The sequence below is a fragment of the Ranitomeya variabilis genome, chromosome 1 (assembly GCF_051348905.1).
Source record: "Ranitomeya variabilis isolate aRanVar5 chromosome 1, aRanVar5.hap1, whole genome shotgun sequence".
NCBI classification, from domain to species: domain Eukaryota; kingdom Metazoa; phylum Chordata; class Amphibia; order Anura; family Dendrobatidae; genus Ranitomeya; species Ranitomeya variabilis.
The window spans coordinates 501,372,696-501,392,666 of NC_135232.1; the positions used below are offsets into that span (position 1 = coordinate 501,372,696).

General features: G+C 46.3%; 1 protein-coding gene across 1 annotated transcript; it reads right to left on the minus strand.

Annotated features, from left to right (window-relative positions):
• Nucleotides 1–12,664: 12,664 nt before the first annotated feature.
• On the minus strand, nucleotides 12,665–18,667 carry LOC143795976 (uncharacterized). The gene is made up of 6 exons (XM_077281025.1): nucleotides 18,086–18,667; nucleotides 17,943–17,974; nucleotides 13,803–13,886; nucleotides 13,629–13,721; nucleotides 13,478–13,552; nucleotides 12,665–12,793 (listed from the first exon to the last, which is right to left on the minus strand). Exons 1-3 carry the CDS (start codon nucleotides 18,494–18,496, stop codon nucleotides 13,868–13,870), a joined length of 462 nt encoding a protein of 153 aa, XP_077137140.1. The 5' UTR covers nucleotides 18,497–18,667; the 3' UTR covers nucleotides 12,665–12,793; nucleotides 13,478–13,552; nucleotides 13,629–13,721; nucleotides 13,803–13,867.
• Nucleotides 18,668–19,971: the final 1,304 nt, after the last annotated feature.

A 19,971-nucleotide genomic window follows, 5' to 3' on the forward strand; every position in this document is an offset into this window, starting at 1 on the left:
ACTGTAGGGCCATTCTCGGAGGGGGGGAGATGCGGGCTGTGTTATATACTACATGGCTGTGCTATATGCTACGTGGGCTGTGTTATATGCTATGTGGCTGAGCTATATACTTTGTGGGCTGTGTTATATACTACATGGCTGTGCTATATACTAAATGGGCTGTGTAATATACTACATGGCTGTGCTATATACTACTTGGCTATGCTATACACTACGTGGCTGTGCTATACACTACGTGGCTGTGCTATATACTATGTGGGCTGTGTTATATGCTACGTGGGCTGTTATATACTGCGTGGATGTGCTATATACTACTTGGCTATGCTATATACTATGCGGGCTGTGTTATATACTACGTGGCTGTGCTATATACTACATGGCTGTGTTATATACTATGTGGCTGTGCTATATACTACTTGGCTATGCTATACACTACGCGGCTGTGCTATATACTATGTGGGCTGTGTTATATGCTATGTGGCTGTGCTATATACTGCGTGGCTGTGCTATATACTACTTGGCTATGCTATATACTATGTGGGCTGTGTTATATACTATGTGGCTGTGCTATATACTGCGTGGCTGTGTTATATACTACGTGGCTGTGCTATATACTACTTGGCTATGCTATACACTACATGGCTGTGCTATATACTATGTGGGCTGTGTTATATACTATGTGGCTGTGCTATATACTGCGTGGCTGTGTTATATACTGCGTGGCTGTGCTATATACTACTTGGCTATGCTATATTCTATGTGGGCTGTGTTATATACTATGTGGCTGTGCTATATACTACATGGCTGTGTTATATACTATGTGGGTTGTGTTATATACTACGTGGGCTGTGTTATATACTATGTGGCTGTGCTATATACTACGTGGCTGTGCTATATACTACTTGACTGTACCACACCACCTCCTCATCTCTCCCCCTGTCTGTCGGTGTTCCCCAAGGCTCAGTTCTAGGACCCCTACTCTTTTCCATCTACACCTTCGGCCTGGGACAGCTCATAGAATCCCACGGTTTACAATATCATCTCTATGCTGATGACAGGCAGATCTACCTATCTGGACCCGACCTCACTTGCTTACTGGCCAAAATCCCACAATGTCTGTCTGCTATTTCTGTTATGGTTTCCAATGGCAAGGAAACATCAGAAGCATAGAATAAACGGACAAGCTCTCGGGTGATGGAAACTAGAGCTGACCGCGATGCTAAACCTACACACCACACTAGAAGTAGCCAGGGGGCATTCCTGCGTTGTCTCTAGATGCCGCGCGCCAGCCGGAGAACTAACTACCCCTGGTAGAAGAAAACACAGTCCTGGCTTGCCTCCAGAGAATGTCCCCACAGGAGATAGCAGCCCCCCACATATAATAACGGTGAGAGCAGATGAAAAGACACACGTAGTATGAAAGCAGATTTAGCACAGAGAGGCCCGCTAACTAAATAGCAGAAAGATACAACAGAGGACTTCGCGGTCAGCTGCAAAACCCTTCAAAACACCATCCTGAAATTACCTTAACTCATGTGACAACTCATGACACCGGAGTGGTAATTTCAGCCCAACAAGAGCTTCCAGCTGCAGAGATTCACATAAGTGCAAACTGGACAAAACATACAAAAATAGACTTAAGGACTAAAGTGTCCAACTTAGCTGAGCAGAAAACTGGGAGCAGGAACATGCAACAGAATCACTCTGGATACATTGATGGCCAGCATTAGAATGACTGAGGAGCAAGGTTAAATAGGATACTCCCACATCCTGATAGGAACAGGTGAACTGAGAAGGCAAAGCTTCCAGGACACCAGTATCACAAGAGACCACCGGGGGAGCCCACGAACCGAATCACAACAGTACCCCCCCCTTAAGGAGGGGGCACCAAACCCTCACAAGAACCACCAGGGCGATCTGGATGAGCCCTATGAAAGGCACGGACCAAATCAGAAGCATGAACATCAGAAGCTGTAACCCAAGAATTATCCTCTTGACCATAGCCCTTCCATTTCACCAGATATTGAAGTCTCCGTCTGGAAACACGGGAGTCCAAGATTTTCTCCACCACGTACTCCAATTCACCCTCAACCAGCACAGGAGCAGGAGGCTCAACAGAAGGCACAAGTGGTACCTCATACCTCCGCAATAATGACCGATGGAAGACATTATGGATAGCAAAGGATGCTGGGAGGTCCAAACGAAAAGACACAGGGTTAAGAATTTCCAAAATCTTATAAGGACCGATGAACCGAGGCTTAAACTTAGGAGAAGAGACCCTCATAGGGACAAAACGGGAGGACAACCACACCAAGTCCCCAACACGAAGACGAGGACCAACACGACGATGGCGATTAGCAAAACGTTGAGTCTTCTCCTGGGACAACTCCAAATTGTCCACCACCTGCCCCCAAATACGATGCAACCTATCCACCATGGTATCCACTCCAGGACAATCCGAAGACTCCACCTGACCAGATGAAAAACGAGGATGGAACCCTGAATTGCAAAAGAAAGGGGAGACCAAAGTGCCAGAACTGGCCCGATTATTAAGGGCAAACTCAGCCAACGGCAAAAAGGAGACCCAGTCATCCTGATCAGCAGACACGAAACACCTCAAATAAGTCTCCAAGGTCTGATTAGTACGTTCCGTCTGGCCATTTGTCTGGGGATGAAATGCAGACGAAAAAGACAAATCAATGCCCATCCTGGCACAAAACGCCCGCCAAAATCTGGACACAAACTGGGATCCCCTGTCGGAAACGATATTCTCCGGAATACCATGCAGCCAAACCACATTCTGAAAAAACAGGGGCACCAACTCAGATGAGGAAGGCAGCTTGGGCAAGGGCACCAAATGAACCATCTTAGAAAAGCGGTCACACACCACCCAAATGACGGACATCTTCTGAGAAACAGGGAGATCAGAAATAAAATCCATAGAGATGTGTGTCCAAGGCCTCTTAGGAACAGGCAAGGGCAACAACAACCCACTAGCCCGAGAACAACAAGGCTTGGCCCGAGCACAAACATCGCAAGACTGCACAAAAGTACGCACGTCCCGAGACAGGGAAGGCCACCAGAAGGACCTAGCCACCAAATCTCTGGTACCAAAAATTCCCGGATGACCTGCCAACGCAGAAGAATGAACCTCCGAGATGACTCTATTGGTCCACTCATCCGGCACAAACAATCTACCAGGCGGACAACGATCAGGCCGATCCGCCTGAAACTCTTGTAAAGCACGTCGCAGGTCTGGGAAGACAGCAGACAATATCACCCCATCCTTAAGTATACCCGTAGGTTTAGAATCACCAGGGGAATCAGGTTCAAAACTCCTAGAAAGGGCATCCGCCTTCACATTCTTAGTACCTGGCAGATACGAAACCAAAAAATTAAACCGGGAGAAAAACAACGACCAGCGCGCCTGTCTAGGATTCAGACGTCTGGCCGACTCAAGATAAATCAAATTTTTGTGATCAGTCAAGACCACCACCTGATGTTCAGCACCCTCAAGCCAATGACGCCACTCCTCGAATGCCCACTTCATCGCCAAAAGCTCCCGATTACCGACGTCATAATTTCGCTCGGCGGGCGAAAATTTTCGAGAAAAGAACGCACAAGGTCTCATCACTGAACAATCTGAACTTTTCTGCGACAAAACCGCCCCCGCTCCGATCTCGGAAGCATCAACTTCCACCTGAAAAGGAAGAGAAACATCAGGCTGGCACAACACCGGAGCAGAAGAAAAACGGCGCTTAAGCTCCCGAAAGGCCTCCACAGCAGCAGGAGACCAATCTGCAACATCAGCACCCTTTTTAGTCAAATCAGTCAAAGGCCTGACAACGCTAGAAAAACCAGTTATGAATCGACGATAAAAGTTAGCAAAGCCCAAAAATTTCTGAAGGCCCTTAAGAGAAGTCGGTTGCGTCCAGTCACAAATAGCCCGAACCTTCACAGGATCCATCTCAATAGAAGAGGGGGAAAAAATGTACCCCAAAAAAGAAATCTTCTGAACCCCAAAAACACACTTTGAACCTTTAACAAACAGAGAATTGGTCCGCAAAACCTGAAAAACCCTCCTAACTTGTTGAACATGAGATTCCCAGTCATCCGAAAAAATCAAGATATCGTCCAAATACACAATCATAAATTTATCCAGATATTCACGGAAAATATTGTGCATAAAAGACTGAAAGACCGAAGGGGCATTTGACAGACCAAAAGGCATCACCAAATACTCAAAATGGCCCTCGGGCGTATTAAATGCGGTTTTCCACTCATCCCCCTGCTTAATTCGCACCAAATTATACGCACCGCGAAGATCAATCTTAGAGAACCACTTCGCCCCCTCAATGCGAGCAAATAAATCTGTCAGCAATGGCAAAGGATACTGATACTTGACTGTGATCTTATTCAAGAGTCTATAATCAATACAAGGTCTCAAAGAACCATCGCTTTTAGCTACGAAAAAGAACCCCGCTCCAAGAGGAGACGAAGAAGGACGAATATGTCCCTTTTCCAAGGACTCCCTAATATACTCTCGCATGGCAGCATGTTCAGGTACAGACAGATTGAATAGACGACCCTTAGGAAATTTACTGCCAGGGATCAAATCTATGGCGCAATCGCAATCTCTGTGAGGAGGAAGAGAATTAAGAGTAGATTCCTCAAAAACCTCACGATAATCAGACAAAAACTCAGGAATTTCAGAGGGAATAGATGAAGAAATGGAGACCAAAGATGTGACCCCATGATTTCCCTGACATCCCCAGCTTAGTACAGACATTGTTTTCCAGTCAAGGACTGGGTTATGAGTTTGCAACCATGGCAATCCCAGCACCAACACATCATGTAGATTATACAGTACAAGGAAGCGAATCACCTCTTGATGGTCTGGAGTCATACGCATAGTCACTTGTGTCCAGTATTGTGGTTTATTACTAGCCAATGGTGTAGAATCAATACCCTTTAAAGGTATAGGAACTTCCAGAGGCTCTAGATCAAACCCACAGCGCCTGGCAAAGGACCAATCCATAAGACTCAAAGCGGCGCCAGAATCCACATACGCATCCGCAACAATAGAAGATAACGAACAAATTAGAGTTACAGACAAAATAAACTTGGACTGCAAAGTGCCAATAGCAGAGGATTTATCAACTTTCTTTGTTCGTCTAGAGCATGCTGATATAACATGAGTAGAATTTCCACAATAGAAGCACAAATGATTTTTGCGCCTATAAATCTGTCGTTCGCCTCTGGACAGAAAGCTATCACATTGCATACTCTGTGGTGCCTCTTCAGAAGACACCGCCAAATGGTGCACAGGTTTGCGTTCCCGTAAACGCCGATCAATCTGAATTGCCATTGTCATGGACTCATTCAGACCAGTAGGCGCAGGAAACCCCACCATGACGTCTTTTACAGCATCAGAGAGACCTTCTCTGAAAATTGCCGCCAGAGCGCACTCATTCCACTGAGTAAGCACAGACCATTTTCGAAATTTTTGGCAATATATTTCGGCTTCATCTTGCCCCTGAGAGAGGGCTATTAGGGCTTTCTCAGCCTGAATCTCCAAATTTGGTTCCTCATAAAGCAACCCCAAAGCCAGAAAAAACGCATCCACATTGAGCAACGCAGGATCCCCTGGTGCCAATGAAAATGCCCAATTTTGGGGGTCACCCCGCAGTAAAGAAATAACAATTTTTACTTGCTGGGCAGGATCTCCAGCAGAATGAGATCTCAGCGAAAGAAACAATTTACAATTGTATTTAAAATTTAGAAAACAAGATCGATCTCCAGAAAAAAACTCTGGTATAGGAATTTTAGGTTCAGACCGAGGAGCATGTAACAAAAAATCTTGTATATTCTGAACTTTAGAGGCAAGATTATTCAAATTGGTAGCCAGACTCTGGGGATCCATATTTCAACAGATAAAGTCTGAGCCATTCAGGGGTTAAGAGGAGAGGAAAACAGGAGACTGCAATTAGAGCTGGAGTGCAACTTCAGAGGAAGGAAAAAAAAAAGGTTTCACACAGTTCCTTTTCTCTCCTGCTTCAGCCTGTAGATTAAACATTTGGGCTGGCCATACTGTTATGGTTTCCAATGGCAAGGAAACATCAGAAGAATAGAATAAACGGACAAGCTCTCGGGTGATGGAAACTAGAGCTGACCGCGATGCTAAACCTACACACCACACTAGAAGTAGCCAGGGGGCATTCCTGCGTTGTCTCTAGATGCCGCGCGCCAGCCGGAGAACTAACTACCCCTGGTAGAAGAAAACACAGTCCTGGCTTGCCTCCAGAGAATGTCCCCACAGGAGATAGCAGCCCCCCACATATAATAACGGTGAGAGCAGATGAAAAGACACACGTAGTATGAAAGCAGATTTAGCACAGAGAGGCCCGCTAACTAAATAGCAGAAAGATACAACAGAGGACTTCGCGGTCAGCTGCAAAACCCTTCAAAACACCATCCTGAAATTACCTTAACTCATGTGACAACTCATGACACCGGAGTGGTAATTTCAGCCCAACAAGAGCTTCCAGCTGCAGAGATTCACATAAGTGCAAACTGGACAAAACATACAAAAATAGACTTAAGGACTAAAGTGTCCAACTTAGCTGAGCAGAAAACTGGGAGCAGGAACATGCAACAGAATCACTCTGGATACATTGATGGCCAGCATTAGAATGACTGAGGAGCAAGGTTAAATAGGATACTCCCACATCCTGATAGGAACAGGTGAACTGAGAAGGCAAAGCTTGCAGGACACCAGTACCACAAGAGACCACCGGGGGAGCCCACGAACCGAATCACAACATATTTCATCCTTCTTTTCTGCTCGTTTTCTAAAACTGAACATGGACAAAACAGAATTCATCATCTTTCCCCCACCTCACTCTACCCCTCCACCCGACCTATCCATCAATGTCAATGGCTGCTCACTTTCCGCGGTCACGCACGCTCTGTGCCTCGGGGTGATCCTTGACTCTACCCCTCTCTTTCAAGCCACATATTCAAGCCCTTGCCTCCTCTTGCCGATTCCAACTCAAAAACATTTCCCGGATCGTGCATTCCTTGACCATGAAACCACAAAAACACTAGTACATGCCCTTATCATCTCCCGCCTCAACTACTACAACCTCCTACTCTCTGGCCTCCCCTCCAGCACTCTGGCACCACTCCAATCCATCCTACACTCTGCTGCCTGACTAATCCACCTGTCTCCCCGTTACTCCCCAGCCTCTCCTCTCTGCCAGGCCCATCACTGGCTTCCTATTGCCCAGAGGCTACAGTTCAAAACACTAACAATGACATACAAAGCCATTCACAACCTGACTTCTCCATACATCTGTGATATGGTCTCCCGTTACCTACCTACACGCAACCTTCGATCATCTCATGATCTCCTGCTCTACTCCTCTCTCATCTCTTCCTCACACAACCACATCCAAAACTTCTCCCGTGCTTCCCCTATACTCTGGAACTCTCTACCCCCAACACATCAGACTCTCCCCTACCACGGAAACCTTCAAAAGGAACCTGAAGACCCACCTCTTCTGACAAGCCTACAACCTGCAGTGATCCCCAGTCTACTGAACCGCCGCATGACCAGCTCTACCCTCTCCTAGTGTATCCCCACCCATCCCCTGTAGACTGTGAGCCCTCGCGGGCAGGGTCCTCTCTCCTCCTGTACTTGTGTGTGCCTTGTTTTACTCCTGTTTATTGTACTTGTCTATATTTGCCCCGTTCACATGTAAGGCGCCATGGAATAAATGGCGCTATAAAAATGTATAATAATAATATACTACGTGGCTGTGCTATATACTATGTGGCTGTGCTATATGCTACCCATTTTGCACTTTTACAAATGTTCTACGTTAATACTTTATGTTTACTTTAAAAAGTTTTCCTTTAAAAAATTGTCATATTCAATGTATGCAGTTTTTTCTTTGCAGCAAGTTCAGCTAACAATAAAATGCCTACTGGTAACTGAGGAAGAGGGAGTAGGTCACATAAATTGGCATATAAGGGGTTGACTTATATAAAGCCCCTCTGCTTTATGGTATTGTAGAATTTACAATAGCTATCACTCATGCAAGTGAAATCTGGCATTGTACTATACCTATATTTCTCTGCTGTATCTGTGCCATATGAATCGTGGTATGTGTTAAAGGGGGGCCCACTGAGACTCTTTCGCCCGGGGCCCTCAAAAACCTGGAGCTGGCCCTGTTGCGACATATAACATGTCACAGGAAAACACTCAGAATCACTAGAATCCGTTGAAGTGTTCAGAGTAATTACCTCATAAACTTACACTGGTCAGATTTGTAAAATCTGGTCAGAAAGGTGAAAACAGGCTCAGTGGTGAAGAGGTTAAACACGTACGTGAAAAAGACAGTACTGGAGCCATCAGTGTTTACCATCAGTGTATGGTCCGTGTGTCTGTTTTTACCATCAGTGTCTTAGTGTGTTTTTCCGCTTTGGATAAAGAAAGAAATAAGTTACAACAAAGCTTCCCCTATACATTGTAAGGATAAACATGTACAGCATATGGATGCCATCCATGGGCTGTATATGTTTTTGATGGACCCATAGAGTTGCCTTGGCACTTGTCATCTATGCTGCCAAGAAAAAACAGACATGTCTCCGTGGGTTTTGCACGGACACACTGTCCATGTAAAATCATGGACTTGTAAATAGCAGCATGGGTTTTAACACCTTAACATCCAATGACTGACAGTCTGTCATTGGACGCCTCCCCATTTGGCTCCGGCGATGAGCCCACACTTTTTCCGGCACATGACAGCTGATCTGATCAGCTGACATGTGCCCCTAACAGCCGCGGGTGAAATTGCGATTCACCCGCGGCTGTTAACTTGTTAAATGCTGCTGTCAAACTCTGACAGCGGCATTTAACATGCAAGCGCAAGAAGCATATCAATAACCCCACCCATTGGCCCCCCTATCACATGACCGCAGGTTACCAATGGGTTGGCATGACAACCCGAGGTCACCAGGAGACCCCTGTGGTTGTCATAGCCGAATAGCTATGAGTGCTGCCCAGCAGTCGGCGCTCATAGCAAGTGAGCATTTCTGCTACATAGGGCAGGGCTGCAGCCCCGCTCTGTGTAGCACAAGTGATCAGAGGATCACGGATTCTAGTCTCCCATGGAGACTATTGAAGCAAGTAAAAAGTAAAAAAAATGTTTTTAAAAATATGTAAAAAATAAAAAATACATAAGTTCAAATCACCCCCCTTTCACCCCATTCAAAATAAAACAATAAAAAAAATTCAAATATACACATATTTGGTATCGCCGCGTTCAGAATTGCTGATCTATCAATATAAATAATTATTCTAATCGGCAAATGGTGTAGCAAGAAAAAAAGAACGCCAGAATTACGTTTTTTTGGTCGTTGCAACAATGCAATAAAATGCAATAACAGGCTATCAAAAAGCTACCATGCCATACATACCACACCATAATGGTATCAATAAAAATGTCAGCTTGGCACACAAAAAATAAGCCCTCACTCGGCCCCAGATGTCGAAAAATGGAGACGCTACAGGTCTTGGAAAATGGTAACTTTTTTTTAAAATTTATTTATTTTTACAAATTTGGAATTTTTTATTCGCCACTTAAATAAAAAAAGAGCCTAGACATGTTTGGTGTCTACAAACTCGTAATGACCTGGAGAGTCATAGTGGTAGGTCAGTTTTAGCATTTAATGAACATGGTAAAAAAAAATCCAAAAAACAATTGCGGAATTGCACTTTTTTTGCAATTTCACCGCATTTGGAATTTTTTTATCCCGTTTTCCAGTACATGATATGGTAAAAAATCAGTGGTGTTATCCAAAAGTACAACTCGTCCCACAAAAACACAAGCCCTCACATGGCCATATTGACAGAAAAATAAAAAAAGTTATGGCTCTGGGAAGAAAGGGAGCAAAAAATGAAAACGCAAAAACAGAAATACCCCTGGTCCTTAATGGGCTAATGGGTACATGTGGTATCCATGAAAAAAAAATGATATCACGTGTACTGAAAGCACGGACGTGTGAATGAAAGCTGAGAGCTCGGGGAAGTCTTTTGTTCCTTTCACTTATTGTTGGTGCTGTGTGGCGGCCATTGTTGCTGTGGTTTTGTGCCTGTGGGCCTGCATGGTCTGGAGTCATGGGGACTCAGTCTTGCAGCATGGGCGCTGTGAGGCACCAGGTCGCCGCCCTGCTGGTGCGTTGTCACTGCAACGTTGGTTAGCACACAGTGTCGCTCCTACAAGGCTACAAAAAGCTAGGACCCACTTAGAGGTTCACATGACATGGCAGTGGGCGCCATACAGTCTGATTAGAATGTAAAACTAAGAACCTCATGTCAGTTTTGTAAAAATTTTCCCTGGCTCATTAGATTATTTATGATGTTTGGATGTGCGCTCCATGTCTTTTCTTCTACAGTTCTAGCTTTTTTCAGGTGAGTTTAGGAGCGGACTTGACTGAAAAAGACATCGTATGCACATACCCAAACATGTAATTAATTCTTCAGGACAAGAAAGCAGCCCCTGGCAGATGGCAAGGAAAGAAAATTGTTAGACCAGTCTCCTGTAAAGATATTTAGAAAGCGGCTTCCTCAATATGCCTGCACTCCTACTCTCAGGTGCATTAAAGTCGTTCTGGACTGATAATAATTGTTGGTATTTTTTTACTACCATGTGCTATTACTATGTGCAGGTCAGACTAATCACAGGAACTGCTATCCTTTTATGCATTGACCAGGCACTGTGCCACTATTCAAGCATTAAACCATCAATCACTATTAGGCCACGATCACACTAGCAGCATTTGGTCAGTATTTTACCTCAGTATCTGTAAGCCAAAACCAGGAGTGGGTGATAATACAGAAGTGGTGACGTGTTTCTATCAGGCTGCCGTCACACTAGCAGTATTTGGTCAGTATTTTACATCAGTATGTGTAAAGGTACCTTCACACTAAACGATCGCTAGCGATCCGTGACATTGCAGCGTCCTGGATAGCGATATCGTTGTGTTTGACACGCAGCAGCGATCAGGATCCTGCTGTGATATCGCTGGTCGTTGATTAAAGTTCAGAACTTTATTTGGTCGTCAGATCGCCGTGTATCGTTGTGTTTGACAGCAAAAGCAACGATACCAGCGATGTTTTACAATGGTAACCAGGGTAAATATCGGGTTACTAAGCGCAGGGCCGTGCTTAGTAACCCGATGTTTACCCTGGTTACCAGTGTAAAATGTAAAGAAACAAACAGTACATACTCACCTTCGCGTCCCCCCGCCGTCCGCTTCCTGCACTGACTGAGCGCCGGCCGTAAAGTGAAAGCACAGCACAGCGGTGACGTCACCGCTCTGCTGTTAGGGCCAGCACTCAGTCAGTGCAGGAAGCGGACGCCGGGAGACGCGAAGGTGAGTATGTACTGTTTGTTTTTTTACATTTTACACTGGTAACCAGGGTAAACATCGGGTTACTAAGCGCGGCCCTGCGCTTAGCGACCCGATGTTTACCCTGGTTACCCAGGGACCTCGGCATAGTTGGTCGCTGGAGAGCGGTCTGTGTGACAGCTCTCCAGCGACCAAACAGCGACGCTGCAGCGATCGGCATCGTTGTCTGTATCGCTGCAGCGTCGCTTAGTGTGACGGTACCTTAAGCCAAAACCAGGAGTGGAACAATCAGAGGAAAGGTATAATAGAAACATATGCACCACTTCTGTATTATCACCCACTCCTGGTTTTGGCTTACACACACTGATGTAAAATACTGACCAAATACTGCCAGTGTGACGGCAGCCTTAAGGTACCTTCACACTAAGCGACGCTGCAGCGATATAGACAACGATCCGACCGAAACTAGATCGCTGTAGAGACGTCAAACACACCAACTTCCGAACGATGCAGGAGCGATACAGTGACGTAACAGCGACTCACGGATCGTTCTCGCTGGTTGTTTGCTCCATGTCAAACAGCAGTGGTGTAACGATCTGACAGATTGCAAGCGTAGCCAGATAGGTGTGTTTTTCCACTGGGAGACACCCAGGATGTGACGTTCCGGCGTCCCGGAATATAAACCGCGACTCTACAGCGATTGATTCCATATTGTTTGAGAGCTGCGTCTTCACGTTCTTCTGCCTTTCCAGCGTCCTTCGCCAGCTACGATCCTCTTCTCCCATGAACATTCTGTCCGGAACACCGTACTCTATACTGCCGGCGTCTTCATCGGTTCTCTTCTTGCTCATCAACGGTATGAAAAATCTTTGAGTTGTTGTTTGTTTCTTCTGTGTATAGTTATGGCTATGCAGCAATGCTTATCTACGTACACGGTATAATGATGTATAAAACATCTCTGGCAGCCATCTTGTGCATCTGACAAGCGGACGCACAAGATGGAGGCACTTTAGGATGCGGTTTGCAAACTCTTTTGCGCTGTCTGCCATTTTTTTGCACACTATATGGAAAGGTAAACCAACTCTTTTGTGTCTGCCTTGGCTTAGCTGGCCCTGGGCTGCTCCGCAAGTAAATTAAAACAGCTCACAACTTAACGGTAACAAGATTTTTTTTTAATGAAACTGAACTTTTTTTTTTTTTTTTAAACAAATAACAATGACAAAATAACAAAAAAAAAAAAGTAAAAATCCGTTCCTCCCACGCCTCAACAGGTGTCGCAGCGTGCGTCCATGTTGCTGCTCTTGCTGCAGCAGGAGCGCTGCTGACCGCTCCAGGCGATCTTGCTTAGCCAGCAGCTCTCTCACGGTGTCCGGTTCTGTGGATAGAAGATATAAGAGGTTGGAGAACGGACGGTGATTAAGCTGCAAAGGTGGCATGTGTTTACATACCCTGAGATTTAAGGTACCGTCAAACATAACGATTTCTGTAACGATATCGTTTGTTTTTGTGACGTTGCAACAATATCATTAACAAAATCGTTATGTGTGACAGCGAACTCCCCTGCTGGGAGATCGTCGGTCGCTGTGAATGATCATGACCTTTTTTTTTTTGATCACCCACTGTCATCACTGAATCGGCGTGTGTGTCCCAAAAATTAAAACCGGTACATACATTCCGGTGTCGGGGACGGCGAGGGACGTGACAGTCACCGGAATGTGAGTATGTATTTTTTTTTTTTTACATTTACACTGGTAACCAGGGTAAACATCGGGTTACTAAGCGCGGCCCTGCTGATTATCCGGGGACTTCGGCATCATTGCTCGCTGGAGGACTGTCTGTGTGACAGCTCTCCAGGGACCACACAACGACTTACCAACGATCACGGCCTGGTCGTATCGCTGGTCATGATCGTTAGTAAATCGTTGAGTTTAACGGTACCTTTACTACACACTCAATTTTTAACTGACCCAGAGGGCAAGTTTTTTTTTTTTTTGGTTGTTTTAGTCGCTGTCAATTGTGACATCCCACCGATAACCCCTCCCACTGCCTGTATACTTACGGAGAAGGGACGCCTGTTGCTCATCAGCGGAGCTGCTGACCACCTATCCCCCGGCTCGGGCCACAGCTCCCGCAGCTGAAAGGAAGCAAATACATATCTGGTTAACAAATGAACTTGCTGTGGGGTAGCGCTCGCAGTTTTTGTCACTTACGAATGCTTGCGGAAGGGGAGAATGACGCCGACCCGGGGGAGGAAGATGGGTGGCGGAAGGGCGGTGTTGTTGGCTGTGGTGGGGTTACTGCATCTGTAATGTATACAATATTTCAGCTCCCCTCTAATGTCCCGTATGCAGTTATAAAATTGCAATGAATGATGGTTAACTTACGTGACGGTCCGGGCTGTGGGCTTCCGCTGCTGGCCTCTGTAGTGCTGGCTGCAGTCGCTGTTGCCCTATGACGGCGGCGTCTCTCTACACAAAAATAAAAGAAACGCAATGTTTAGACACCAAAAGTACAGAGCTCCAGACCCCCCCCCAAAAAAAACTAGGTCATTGGCGGCAAGGAGTAAAATTAAATTTTGACTCGCCAAATGTAGGTACATATATACAATATAGGAAGCGCCTCACGGCAGCGCGCGTCTCCTGATTCCCCCCTCCTGGCAGTGTGCGCAGGGTTGCCAACCTCCTCGTAATGATTTCTGGACAATCTACATAGCAATTGCGGACATCCATAAAATATAACTATGGGGGTGGAGATTCTGGAACCCATGACCTGACCATTTTTTAACGGACAACGCATTTTGGTCACGGACAATACGGACATGAGAAAAATGTGGCATGTTTTTCTAGGAAGTCCACGACAAGTTGGCAACCACGAGCGCGAGTCTACCAATTCCCTCCCGGTACCGTGTGTCTCGCAATTACACCATACTGGTACTTACCTAGCCTGGTCTCCACCCGCAACTGTGCCAGGTGAAGTGGCTGTTTGTAGCGGAGGTCGGCCCACTTTTTGCGCAGCTGCAGCGCACTGCGGCGGATGCCGAACCTCCGCTCCATCATTTGGCCAATGTGGCGCAAAACCTGGTTCTTGTGGATGTTTGGGTGGGCAGGGCGAGTCTTCCGGCCCTCGTAGTCCAGGGCATCCATACGATCCACAAAAAAACGCACCTCGGTCTGCCCCAGAGGAGCAGATCGTTGTCTCGCCGCCATTTTAACAAGAGAGACGCTGTACGGCATGCCAAACCACGCCCAAAGGAAGTCCTTGACTCTGCCGTGCTGCCGCGCGATCCGCATCGCTATAGCGTCTCAGTTTATGCACAGCGTCGCGGTCGTGACGCCGGCTCCAGAAATCCCTTTTTGGCGTTCTCGTTATCAAGCCGCAGCGCTCATCGTCCTTGTTTCAGTGGCTTGGGTATCCATGGGGTACGGCTGTTGTGTCAACGCTGCTTATTAGCCATGTATATACCGTATATTGTACCTTAAATCCTATGTTAACATTTTTGTTGAGCGGTGCAGCGTCGGAGACGCAACGCAGAATGCAAATGTAAACGCATTCCCAACACAGCGTTTTGTGACACATGCATTAACTTTTTCATGGTTGTAGGGGCACAAAAAAACTGCATCATGCGGCGTCCTCTGCGCCCTGACGCATGTGACGCATGCGTCACAAAACGCTAGGGCAACACATGTCCATGCGGCCCCCATCTTAAATATAGGGGCGCATGACATGCATCGCCGCGGAAGCGCCAAACGCAACGCTAATGTGAACTTTACCTTATAAGCGGCAATAAAACCAATGTGTGAACGCTACATTACAGTATTGGATGTCTTGTGTCAGTTTAGCAAATCATATGTACTAATTTTTTTTTTTTTCTTTTCCCCTTTCTCAGGTTGCCATGTCTCTTTCGGATGTACCTGTGATTGTTGCGGCTGCGTTGTTGGTAGAAGCTCACAACCTGCTGGAGGCTCAAGCGCAAAAAATCGTGTAAAGCGACAGCGCCGCATGTGGACCAGACAGTGGCTGCAGAAGAGGAATCAATTGTCCCATATGGGCCTTATAAGGGAACTGCAGGAGAACAACCCGCATGATCAGGGCCGGCTCCAGGTTTTTGAGGGCCCTGGGCGAAAGAGTCTCAGTGGGCCCCCTCTTTAACATATACCACGATTCATGATGCACAGATACAGCAGAGAAATATACCACAGCCAAGTAGCATATAACACAGGCCACGTAGCATATAGCACAGGCCACGTAGCATATAGCACAGCCCACGTAGCATATAGCACAGCCCACGTAGCATATAGCACAGCCCACTCAGCATATAGCACAGCCATGTAGCATATAGCACAGCCACGTAGTATATAGCACAGCCCACATAGTATATAACACAGGCAGCCCACGTAGTATATAACACAGGCAGCCCACGTAGTATATAACACAGGCAGCCCACGTAGTATATAACACAGGCAGCCCACGTAGTATATAACACAGGCAGCCCACGTAGTATATAACACAGGCAGCCCACGTGGCACGTAGCGTAGTATATAACACACGCAGCCTACGTAGTATATAATATAGCACAGCCAGCCATGTAGTATACAGTCTACAAGTCCTGTCCCAGCATCATCAGATGCCATACTGTAGAGGTCTGTCTGTGTAGTGTAGGACTCTGACTACAAGTCCCAGGCAGGCTGCATCCATTCCCCCCGCAATGCTTGGGACCAGGAACTTGAAAGGAAGACAGTCAGTCACACTGCTTCACTTTAACGTCACGTGACGTCACTCAGTCACCAGTCAGTCACGAGTCGACTCTCACTCACCCACCACCACGCCATCGCTGTCGCCCCCGACCGTTGTGGACACAGGATCTGCACATGCATGCACTCACTGACGAATGCTGCTGCTCCTCTTTCTGCTCCTCGCTGCGCTGGAACTACTGGACGGTGGACGCCGGTCCCGGACCCGGACCCGGACGATCTGCTGTGTGTGTCAGTGCTGCGCTGCTCTTCTTAGGATGATGAGCTCCTCACTCTCACCCGGAAATGACGACCGCCGGCCCGGAAGTGACTCTCCTATCCCCATGGAGGTGATTGGTGAGTATTCCTGTCCCAGTCAGGGAGTCCCGCCTCCTGCTGCTGAGAAATCATATATCCCCATTCTGGCTCCACTGCTCCAGCTCCGCCTCCGAGTCCTGGCTGGAGTCACACAGACAGTGCAGCACACAGCACACTAGCACAGGGAGGGAGGGAGGGAGGGAGGGAGGGTTGGAGACTCAGGAATGATGATGTAGTCAGGCTTCGGGGGCCCCCCAGGAGCGCATGATGCGCTGTGCATCAGTGTCAGCATAAGTGTCTACTGTGTCTTATCGTTATGGGCCCCCCAGTCTCGCCAGGGCCCCGGCACTTGCCCGGGTGCGCCGGGTGCTGACGCCGGCCCTGCGCATGATTTCAGGAACTACCTGCGAATGTCTGAGGATTCATTTAATGTGCTGCTTGTAGGTGTGGAACCTTATATCAGGCGGCAAAATACCAAGATGAGAGCTGCTGTCCCTGTGGATGAGAGACTGGCTGTTACGCTGCGGTTCCTGGCGACTGGCAGGTCTATGCAAGACTTGCATTACTGCGCAGCTATTTCCCGATCCCTACTCAGCGTCATCATCCCAGAGACATGTAAAGCAATTATCTCTGCTTTACACCGCACTTACATGCCTTTCCCGGAGACCCCGGATGATTGAAAACAGATTTCCCAGGGATTTGAGCAGCAATGGCAGTTCCCTAATTGCGGTGGGGCCTTGGATGGGAAACATGTCCGCATCACCCAACCACCAAACTCTGGATCTTTTTTTTACAATTATAAGGGTTATTTCAGCGTTATTCTCATGGCCCTCGTTAATGCAAACTATGAATTTATAAGTGTGGCTGTAGGGATCAACGGGAGAGTATCTGATGGCGGAGTTTTGGAGCACACAGATTTTGGGGAACGCTTGAAAGAAAATAAACTTGCCTTGCCGCCCAACAGCGACACTACTGAAAACATGAACTTTGTGTTTGTCGGAGATGAGGCATTCCCACTCCATCCCAACCTTCTGAAGCCCTTCTCCCAGAAAACTCTGACACCGGAGCGACGCATTTTTAATTACAGACTTTCCAGAGCTAGACGCGTTGTGGAGAATGCTTTTGGAATTATGGCAAACCGATTTCGGGTTTTCCACACTGCACTGAACATGAAACTATCGTCTATTGACTCTGTGGTGCTCGCTTGTTGTGTCCTCCACAAGTATCTACGCCGCCGTGATGCCAGTGCATATCCAACACCTCTATGCCCGTCCATGGGAAGCTATGAGGAACAGTTACCTAGGTAGCAAACCACAGGGGTTACAGAGCTTTCAGAGCTGTGCTGAACTACATTGGCCGGCAATACTGTACGAATGTGCGGAAGACACAATATGTAAATTTATTTAGCTTTATGTTATAGACTTTTGCAATAGTAAAACAGCATTTTACGGAGGGGGAAGGACGGTTTGGACATACTTATCTGAACAGGAAGTGGCAACTGTTATTATCTGGGGGATTAAACATGAAAAACGTGACTCATTATTATTGTAAACCGTGCAGTCTCATAAACATACAAGACACACGGCATGCTACAAGAAGGGAAGCTTGGGGGTACTTACATGGTCGTCAGGAGACTCGGGCAGGTTCTCTTCAGCCGATGGTGCACAAATGCTTGTGACAGTCTGGCACGGGCGAGGGATTTCCTGGTCTCTAGTGAATGCCAGCAGGTCGTAGTACCACAACTTGGGCACATAGACATCGTCAGTTCCAGCCCCAGACTTCAGCAACTTTTCCACCTTGTTGACCTCTTTTTTGAACACTGTGCGTAGAGCCTGGATCTTTTTCCGCACAATATTTTCATCCACTGTCTCTGTGGGATGATGCTCCCTGTAGATGGCCACCAGCTTCTCATACACATCTTTCTTTTTGTTGCGGTTACTGTAATCCGTTGACTTTATCTTCCACAAGCAGGGCAGGGAGCGGTACATCTCTATGAGTGCCCGAACACAGTCCTGCTCATTTGTAGACATCTGGTAAAAAAAAAAAAAAAGTTAAGCAACAGCAAGCAAGAAAGTGATGGGCCGTATGCCGTTCCTATTGTTAGCAGTCATTTCTTGTATGGGATGGGCCGTGGGCTATTTCCTATTGTTAGCTAACATTTTGTGGATGGGATGGGGGGGGGGCGTGTGCTTTTCCCTATTGTTAGCAGCCATTTTGTGCGTTGAAAAGGTGTAAATTCTAATGGTAGCTATTTTGTGGATGTCTAATTATAATTTGGCGTTGGCCAATTTGTTTGTGAACATCTTAACACACCACATCACCAAATCATTGTAATTACCACTAACGGGCAATACTACAGCGCTAAAGCGTATTTGGTTACCAACTTGAAAGCTCTAACAAAACACTGCAGAGATGTAGTACACATCAATTTTCTATACACATAAATTAGTACTGCTGCATGGCAAATGAGTACAGCACAAAGATTTACTTACCGTTGATGAGCTAATAGAGAACGCTGAAGAGTTCTGGATCTCCAAACAAGACGCTCACGAGAGGTTACAGAACGAAGACGTTGCAAAGATCTTGATTTCCAACCAGGACGCTAACGTGATGATGGAGAATGAACACGATGCTGAGTTCTGGATTTCCAACCAAGACGCACACGAGATGCTCGTAGATGGCGGAGTACGCACAAGTGATTGAAAAGGAGTAGAGTCGCGGTTTATATTTCGGAACGCAGCTATAGATGACCCCGCTGTGACCTATCAGCGTTCACAACGAGACGACGTCACAACCACTCCATTTGTAATGAAATGTATAACGTTATGGCGTCACCTTTTGTAATGTAATGAAATTTAAAGGCGTCCCCTTTTGTAATTGGTAATGCAATGTAAAGACCCCCATAATGTAATGTACACACTACCTCCCAGGCTGTCGCGACAGAGGGCTTCTCCTTTTGTAATGTAATGTAAAGGGTGTCCTTTTTTAATGTAATAATGTAATTAAGGCGTCTCCTTTTGTAAGTGTAATGCATTGTAAATACCCCCTTCATGTAATGTTCACACCACCTCCCAGGCTGTCGTGACAGATGGCGTCTCCTTTTCTAAAGTAATGTAATAGGGTCTCCTTTTTTAAAGAAATGTAACGTTATTGCGTATCCTTTTTTTTATTTAATGAAATACTTTATCACTGTGCGGTTCTCTATCCTTTCAGTCATTGCATTTCAGTATTGTTCGGTAACAGGGCGGTGATATTTTCTGGTAACAGTATTGTGCTATTTGTCATATTTTATTGTATTAATAATCAGTCTATATGTGTTGGAATTAGTTTTAAGCGATCAAGGTAAATTTATATTTTTCTATTGCACCTTTTAAAATATGTTTTTATTTGTTCTGGCAGCAACCACACATGAGAATCTATTACGAGCGACATTGCTATGTAATCTAGGCATCTCCTTTTGTAATGTACAACGCCTACCTGGCCAGAACGAGATGCAGTGACGGTC